Genomic DNA, 9,225 nt, shown 5'->3' with positions numbered 1-9,225 from the left:
GAAGACATTCATGTTTAGATATGAATACATTGTTTATTCATTATATCATTCATGAGCTATAACATATATTATATTTTACATGAGTATTACATAAATGTTCATCTTATATGTAAAATGGTCTTGGGATAACACTGAATAAGGATAAGAGTGTGAGTAACATTGTTAGTCTATAGATCCTTGTGTCCTTAAAGGTTTAATAGTTTGCCGTCAGTAAATGAAAATGGGCATTGTATTTTATTAAGACTGTTACACATCGAATCTTAATGATCTACCTTGATCAAGCGAAAAGAGGTCTTCGGGATTGATATAGAATAGGAGAGAGTTGCTTGGGATGACTTATACAACAGCAACAAGGGGACTTGGAGGCAGCACCATGAGAGCAAGCGTTGTAAAATAAAAATATGAAATCGTTTCTTATAGATGTCCCACAAGAGGGGTGCCCGACAGATGAAGCCATAGATAGGGCTATCAAAGAAGTCATTTATATGGTAAAACTGAAACATGTTCTTTATCTAGCGTCTAGCAATGGCCGTCTGAGTGATCTGGCTACCACTAGATCACCACAAATAGCCTCAATATTTTCACACAATTTTTTTTTAAAAAAATTATTTTATAAAAATATTTCCTATATTTTTTTTTTTTTCAAAACTCCGCTTCGAAATTTTACCAAACAACTTTTTTGTTGTGGACCCCTGGTAGAACTCATTTTTCAAATGTGACCTTGCCAAATCAATTTTCACTTTTTTATACTTTTCAAAACTTTATCAAACGGACTCTGAAGTTTTTAGTTGATATAGCATAATCTTAGCCATTCTTTTAAAAATGAACGACCGTTAAATTTTTTTTAAAAAATTTATATATGGGGAAAGTCCATATACTTTCCTCAAATTACTACATAATTGACAATGCCTCCAAACTTTCAAGACAATGCCCCTTCAAACGATCAAAACATTGTCAATATTTTCCCAATGACAAAACTACCATTAGTAAAATTAAAAAAAAAAAGTCATTCTTTTTATAATTTTTTTTTAAATAAAAAATTCCGTTGTAAAAAAATAAAAATTTACGTTTAAAAAAATAAAATTTTCGTATTTTAATTTTCGTTTAAAAAATGAAAATTAAAAAAAATATCATTTTTTAAATTTAATTAAAATTTTTGTTTTTTTAAAACAAATTATTATTATTATTATTTTTTTAATTTATAGGGGTATTTTTTGTCTTATTGAGAAATATATCAGTGCATTTATCTTTTTGTTAGCCTTGAGATGCGCATTGACAATGTTTTGATAGTTTAGGGGGACATTGTCACAATTGAAAGTTTGGGGGACATTGTCAATTTGGTGATAGTTTGAGGGGGGTATGTGAGCATTACCCAAAAAAAATTACATGCACAGGATGCCATAGATGAAATGTTGCATGTCCCAAGGGGTAGTTCAATCAGATGAGGATTACGCCTTATGAAACAGAAATTATTAGTTCGAATTTTCCTCCACTCTTAAGAGAGATATTGCATTGGATCTCACCTCAAAAAATAATATTGTTGTTCCTGTAAAAGCATACGCCAAATCACCAAGGACGGTAGTTCAATGGTCTTAAGGGGATTCCCATGAGGTTGGGCACGAACTAGGGCCTGGGTTCGACTCCTACAATGAAAATCCCTTAGTCTATTAGTGTTCACCACCTTGAGCCTCATTGATGCCCTGGTGGGGCGGGTGTTAAGGTATGTCTCGGACGATCTTTAGGGAGCGCATGTGGTTTCCACCATCTAGGCTCCTCCTGAGCGGTGCTCCGGAGGTTGGTGCTACTATGTGCCCGGTAGGATAGCTATAATTGGCCACCCCCTCTAACATTTTTTGCTTAAAAAAAAAAAAAATGCCAAAAGCAAACTCTGCTTCCAAAAAGCTTGAAAAGCTGCAGTAAAGTCTCATCATCAGGATCTACGTTTAATTTTATCGGTTTGCTTTTGGATTTTGATGGGCGCTCCTTCGACGAATATATTCTCTGGCTTACCACCAGCAGAAAACAAAACAACTCAATCACATGGTTTGTATGCATATATATCTCAACCAATTACACAAGTTGAGTCCATCCACGCACTTGAAAGTTTATTTGGTCCTTGGCACAATTGAACTCTCATGCCTCTTGCAACCAACAAAATCGACGATTCAAAGAGCAGCTCCGGTGACTCAATACATTAATGGCAACACAAAAATTCTTTATCAGCAAAAAGATGTACTGGCAAATCAAGCTGCCATCAATTGAATAGAAAAAGGTTGCCATCAATTCTTTATTTCATTGATTGTTATTGGTAGACGAATACAAGAGAGAATACGCAAAGGCAGAGACCAACAACCTACGCAACAATTACAGAATTTGATCAGATTGAACATCAAACAAATTTAATTACAGTGCGTTCACAGGAACAAGGCTCTCCATGTAGGTAGAAACGTAGGTAGAAATCAACTTGGGATGACTTGAAAGTTTCTTTACTTGTTTGGTACTTGTGTCATACAATAACTCCTCGTTACCATTCTGCCAAACCACCACCCCATCTTTCCAACACCCCAGTGGGATCCCAACACTTGAAAAGGGTCCAATCCTCTGCACTTTGCTCCAACATTCGTCATCCTTCATCACCCAAAAGTCAATGAAAGTGCTGACATGTTCAGGCCAAGGATAGTAGATTACAGCCAGGGATTCCCTCAATACCCCGAGCTTCTTGCTGTACTTGTTGTAAGAACCTTCACAATATGGCACATGCACCTGCCGAAACACCTCCTTCCCCATGTCAAAAGATACCACAAACTCTTCACGAATCGGATCCTCTGGTCCGAACCTTGTTTGCTGCCAAAACGACCCAAAACCAAGCCAATACGGCACTCCTTTCACGATTACCGAACACTTACATTGCTCGATTACAGAGGGAACAATGGCATCGATCAATCTCCAAGAACCTGCACTCGTCGAATACACCTCAACCTGGGCAGGAAGTAGACGGTTATCCGGGGCTTTACAATACACAATCCTCACCAATTTATAATCATTAAGATTGTAACCAAATCCTATGGAGACCCAACTCAACGTGTTGGGGAACGTGGGGTGGATGCGAGGTGTAGGCAGAATTTTGTGTTCTCTAATAGCAGGATTCCATAAGAGAATCAACAAGGATTTATATAAACAGATTAACCCATCACAAGAACCCGCCATTATTAATCTAACTTTTCCCTTTAAAGGAGTTTCTAACTTGACCGCCGCCGCATCGATTGCCTCGCTCGATAGCAACGACATGTTGTGGTTTTCAGCTCCATGGCTGTTAACAAGAAGATGATTACAGCCATGATTGGCTGAGCAGCTGAGATGGGTGGTCGTAAAATCACGACTTTTCAGTAATACAGACCAGGATTTGCACACTAACCTAAATCGAACAAGCGGCTTGACCGGAACCCTGAGGAGAATGTCTCTGAGCACATCTTCCGGCAAGTAACTGGTCGGCATAAGCTCTGGATCGGCTTTGCAACAGCTTACTGCTACTACTTCTCGGTCGGGTTCAAGTATATATGTTGCTTCTCCAACAGGGTCTGGTAGACAAAGTCGGTGGTTTAAGAGGAGATTAGGGTTTAAGACACTCGATTAACAATTATATTTGTCTTCTGATTGTGTGTGCGTGTGTTCAACGCCTATAGTTTAGTCGGTTTCTTTAATCTTTTGGGCCCTCTCTGTTTCTCTTTTTCTTTAATGGTGGATTGGATGGGATGATTCAAGTGGAAAAGGCTATGGGTCAAGAGCCCCTTTTCTGAGCATGGGGTGTTGCACTATATTTGAATTACCTTAAAATTAAAATTAGGAATTTGATGTGAATTGTATTTTCTTTGTGAAAATTAGATTAGTTAACTTTAGTAATTTGATAAGATTGAATTACTCTAAATTAATGGATTTGATTAAGATTATATTTCATGTGTAAGCTTTATAAATAAATAGACTTTTGTATTGTAAATTCATTAAGTGAATAAGAGCCTGTTTAAAATTGTGTTTAAAAAATAGAGCTTTTAAGTCGAAAAGAGCTTTTAGGAAAAAGTTTTATTTTAAAATTCTTGCAAAAAGTACTTTTTGGCTATTTTTAAACTTTTTGGACCCTTAGTGCGCTTTTAATTTTTTTAGCAAACGAATATTTTTTTTCTTCAAACGGACTTTTTGAATATTAAAAGCAGATCCTCTAAACACAATCCCAAAAAAGCCCTAAGTGCAACAATGTAGTCTTTAGGACTTTATTTTGTGGATTTAAATTATAGACCGAACCATGTAAAATCGTTTGTCTTTATTTTTATTTTTATTTTTATTTCATTATTATTTTCTTCACGAGACAAATCTCAAAATATAGTCGAAAGAAAAGAAATTAAAATTATTTTTTTATTAAAAAAAATCGCATTTAGAAAGACAATTTAGTTGGGATTAATTATTCTGGTTAAGTATGCATATTTCATTGCACTAACCTTTTTTTTTTTTTTCTCAATATTATTTGAGGCAAAATTATAGTTATCCCAATTTACTCATCCCTACAAAATCAATGAATTATATAATGTCATGTCATTTAAAGAGCTCTATAGCGCGCGTACAAAGAGACCAAACCATTAAAACCACTGAGACGACATGCACCAAGAGGCAAGAGGCAAACTAGAGCACCAGGTAACTTTTCTCATAGGAGGCTAGAAGTAGAATTGAAGCTTGTGAATAAATCACTTTATTATTATTATTGTTATTATTATTAATATAAGCAGATTAGATACATCTTCAATTAAGAAATGAAATATTTAAATTTTATGAAATATATTATTGTAGTTACCTAATGTTATGGAGAATAACAAAGATTTTAGTAATCAATCTTAACTTCACATTTATCTATAAGATAAGAATATATTTAAAGTGATCAAATTCTATTTGAATTCAAATGTTTATAGACAGGACGGAGATCCCCCCAAATTCCTTAGGGAATGTGAGGGCCATGAATTATGCATCTGGACCGTTGGATTACATCCAACGGTCCAAAACAATTTACTAAAAAAATAATAAAAAAATATTACTTTTATTTAAAAAAAAAAATCAAAATAAAATTAATATTAAACTTTTAAAAAAATTGTAAAGTTTTTTCGTGGTGGCTGGCCACCACCTGCTTAAAATGTGTTGGGAGGTTTTGGCCACCCCTAGACCAATCGTCCTAAAATTTTGGGGTTCAAATTTAATCTCCATGGGCTTAAAAAAAAAAGTGTTGGCCTCAGTCTGTGGGTATCAATCCACCCCAAGGCTGGGGTGGCTGAAGTCAAACCCCACATACCTCTAGTTGGTGGATCGCTCCCTGCTGCTCAACACCCACAAGGGCCAAGGGCCTACTAATTTTTTTTTGTTTGAAGCCCTTGGGGGTGGCCCAAGGGACAAGGGGTGGCTTTGGCAACCCTAGACCAACTGAAGCCACCTCTATCCTCTAACAGTGGTGGCCGGCACCACAAAAAAACTTTAAAATTTTTTAAAAGTTTTTTATTAATTTTTTTGTTAATTTTATTAATTTTTTTTATTTTTTAAATAAAAGTAATATTTTATTATTATGTTTTTAGTAGATTGTTCTGGACCTTTGGATCAACATATATCCAACAGTCCAGATGCATAATTCGAGGCCCTCGAATTCCCGAGATCCTGGTCCTTACAGATGAGGACTATTGAAATATATTATACCCATCGAATTACAATAATAATATTTATAGAGAAATTAATGTTTGTTAAATAAGATAAGATGATAAGATTGAACATAAAAGGGTCTGCAAGAACATCAAACAAATTTGGGCTCTGTTACATATCTTTATTTCCTCCGTACGTTCACAGAGTAACTAGGCTCTCCATGTAAGTAAAAACACAGGTACAAAAATGCAAGGGAACGTCCACCACGCCACAAGTTGAAAGCTTGTTTACTGCTTTGATATTAGGATCATACACCAACAACTCATCGTTATTATTCAGCCATACGACCACGCCATCTCTCCAACACCCCAGCAGAGCCCCAAAACTTGGAAAGGCTCCAATCTTCTGCACTTTGATCCAACGCTCGTCAACCCCATCATCATCTTTCATCATCACCCAAATGTCAATGACTTGTTCACTCCAATGATTGCAGATTATAGCCAGAGATTCATCCAATACCCCGAGCTTACAATGAGAACCTTCCGCGTCTGACGGCGTCTGCACATGCCGAAAAACCTCCTTGTCCTTGTCAAAATATACGACACTTTCCTTATAAAGAATATTATTGTAGTCCCGAGTCTCCTGACCACCAATCCAATATGGCACTCCTTTCAAGATTACCGAACAGTTAAGCTCAATGTTTATAAACCAGGGCACAATGGCACCGAATACTCTCCAACAACCCGTACTCGTCGAGTACACCTCAACTTGGGGACGATGATCTGAAGGTTCATCGCACGAATACAAAATTCTCACCACCTTGTAATCATTACGATGGTAACCAAATCCTACTTTGTCGAACCTCAACGTGCTCGTGGAGTAGGGGTCGATGCCAAGTGTAGGCAGAATCTTGTGTTCTCAGGTAGCAGGATTCCATAACGTAATATTCCTCCTGCCATTATATAAACAGACTAAACCATTACAAGAACCCACCACCATTCCTTTTTCTGGAGTTTCTATCTTGACCGCCACATCGAGTGCTTTGACCGATATCAAGCGCAGCGAATGGCTTTTATCTCGTCGCCTGTAAACAAGTAGGTGACAGCCGTGATTGGCAGAGCGGTTGAGGTGGATGGTCGTAAAATCACCACTTTTTAGTAAGGCGGACCAGGATATGCATACCAACCTCAAACGAACGAGGGACTTCACCGGTAGCCTCACGAGAATGTCTCTGAGCAAATCCTCGGGCAAGTAACCGGTCGGCATCACTATGACTCCAACTACTAGCTGTGAATCGGCGTTGCTGCTTGGTCTGGTTCAAATATAAATATCGTTGCTCCTCCAACAGGGGTTGATAATGCTAGACAAAGTCGCAGGTTTAAAGGAGATTAAGGTTTAAGACTCTCAATTTACACGTATTTATGTTCTGGTTGTGTGTGCGCGTGTTTAGTCGGCGTCTTTGTTTCTGAGACTCTGTCCTTCTGTAATGTGGATTGAATTTGGAATTTGGATGGGATGCATTCACTGATTCAAGTTGAAAAAGCTTTGGGTCAAGAGCCCGTATACTGGGCTTGGGCCATGGCCCTATTGTCCAGATAAATCCAAAATATAGTCCAATAAAAGAAATAAAAATTATTTTTCATTTTAAAAACGTTGGGATTAATTATTCTGATTAATTATGAGCGTGTTTCATACTTAGGAAAATGCTAAATGCTCTTTTAGTATTCTTATGATCCTAGGTGGATATTACTAACATGTTTCTGTCAATTAATTATTTCGTGTACTTGAAGGATTGGATGGCAACACTTAAATTCTTTACCTATCTTATCGGTGTAGAAATATATAAATCAGTGAAAAGAGAGCGGAATTGTTTTCCCCGCCCCTTACTATAATATTGAAAGAGATTGATAAAAACTATAATATAGAATATAAAGTGATTGAAAACATTGTTTTGCCCTTACTCAACTGAGTGATAGGTCTTTATAGTAATCAATCTTAATTAACGAAGTACACGTTTGAACCAACAACTCATAGTTATCATTCTGCCATACGAGCACGCCATCTCCCCAACACCCCAGCGGCATCCCAAAACTTGGATAGGGTCCATTAATCCTCTTCACTTTGATCCAACGCTCGTGATCAACCCCATCATCATCTTTCATCATCACCCAAATGTCAACGAAATTACTCACTTGTTCACTCCAATGATTGCAGATTATATCCAGGGATTCATTCAATACCCTGAGCTTCTTGTAAGAACCTTCTGAGTCTGGCGCCGTGTGCACCTGTAAACAAGTAGGTGACAGCCGTGATTGGCATAGCGGTTGAGATGGTTGTTCGTAAAATAATATTATCATTTCTGCCTGCTAGTCATATCTAGCGTCCTGCAATGGCCGCCTGAGTGATTTAGTTGCCACTAGAATAGCCACAATTTTTTCACACAATTTTTTTTTTAAAATTATTATTTTGTAAAAATATCTCCTAATTTCTTTTTTTCCTTTTTCAAAACTCCGCTTTTGAAATTTTACCAAACAACGTTTTTGTTGTTGACCCCTTGTAGAACTCATTTTTCAAATGTGACCCGGCCCAATCAATTTTCAAACTTTTCAAACGTACTCTGAAGTTTTTCTTAGTTGAGATATAGCATAATCTTAGCCATTCCTTTGAAATGAACATTCAAAAGTTAAAAATAAAAAATTACATGCACAAGAAGTCATAGATGAAATATTACATGTCCCAACTGGAGTTCAATCTTACGCATTCGACTTTTATTTGTGGACATGTCAAAAATAAAAATAAAAATAAAATAAAATATTGCATTGGATCTCGCCTCAAAAAATAATATTGTTGTTCCTGTTAAAGCATATGCCAACAGCAAACTCTGCTTCCAAAAGCTTGAAAAGCTGCAGTAAAGTCTCATCATCAGGATCTACGTTTACTTTTTTGGATTTTGATGGGCTACTTCGACGAATATATTCTCTGGCTTACCAGCAGCAGAAAGCAAAACAACTCAATGACATGGTTTGTATGTACATCTCAATCAATTAAAGAAGTTGAGTCCATCCATGCACTTGAAAGTTTATTTGGTCCTTTGCCACAATTGAACTCTCATGCGCCTCTTGCAACCAACAAAATCGATCGACGATTCAAAGAGCAGCTCCGGTGACCCAAGACGATGTTGAGTGGCAACACAAAAATTCTTTATCAGCAACAAGATGTACTGGCCAATCAAGCTGCAATCAATTGAATATAATAAGGTTGCCATCAATTCTTTATTGCATTGATTGTTATTGGTAGACGAATACAAGAGAGAATACGCAAAGGCAGAGACCAACAACCTACGCAACAATTACAGGATTGATCAGATTGAACATCAAACAAATTTAATTACAGTGCGTTTACAGGAACAAGGCTCTCCATGTAGGTAGAAACGTAGGTCGAAATCAACTTGGGATGACTTGAAAGTTTCTTTACTTGTTTGGTATTTGTGTCATACACTAACTCCTCGTTACCATTCTGCCAAACCACCACCCCATCTTTCCAACACCCCAGCGGGAT

The 9,225-nt window shown here is 36.9% G+C and overlaps 1 protein-coding gene across 1 annotated transcript; it reads right to left on the bottom strand.

Annotated features, from left to right (window-relative positions):
* Positions 1 to 2,283: 2,283 nt before the first annotated feature.
* LOC132162176 (F-box/kelch-repeat protein At3g23880-like) lies at positions 2,284 to 3,525 on the bottom strand. Its single transcript, XM_059572440.1, has one exon. The coding sequence runs from the start codon at positions 3,493 to 3,495 to the stop codon at positions 2,404 to 2,406; it is 1,092 nt and encodes a 363-aa protein (XP_059428423.1). The 5' UTR covers positions 3,496 to 3,525; the 3' UTR covers positions 2,284 to 2,403.
* Between the last annotated feature and the right edge of the window lie 5,700 nt (positions 3,526 to 9,225).

This window comes from Corylus avellana, chromosome ca9 (assembly GCF_901000735.1).
Source record: "Corylus avellana chromosome ca9, CavTom2PMs-1.0".
In the NCBI taxonomy this organism is placed as follows: Eukaryota; Viridiplantae; Streptophyta; class Magnoliopsida; order Fagales; family Betulaceae; genus Corylus; species Corylus avellana.
This window is presented reverse-complemented; position numbering and strand designations above follow the sequence as displayed.

What these genes read in the sequence shown, in the direction of transcription:
- LOC132162176 (XM_059572440.1), bottom strand. Translation starts at nt 3,495, where the DNA reads ATGCCGACCAGTTACTTGCCGGAAGATGTGCTCAGAGACATTCTCCTC.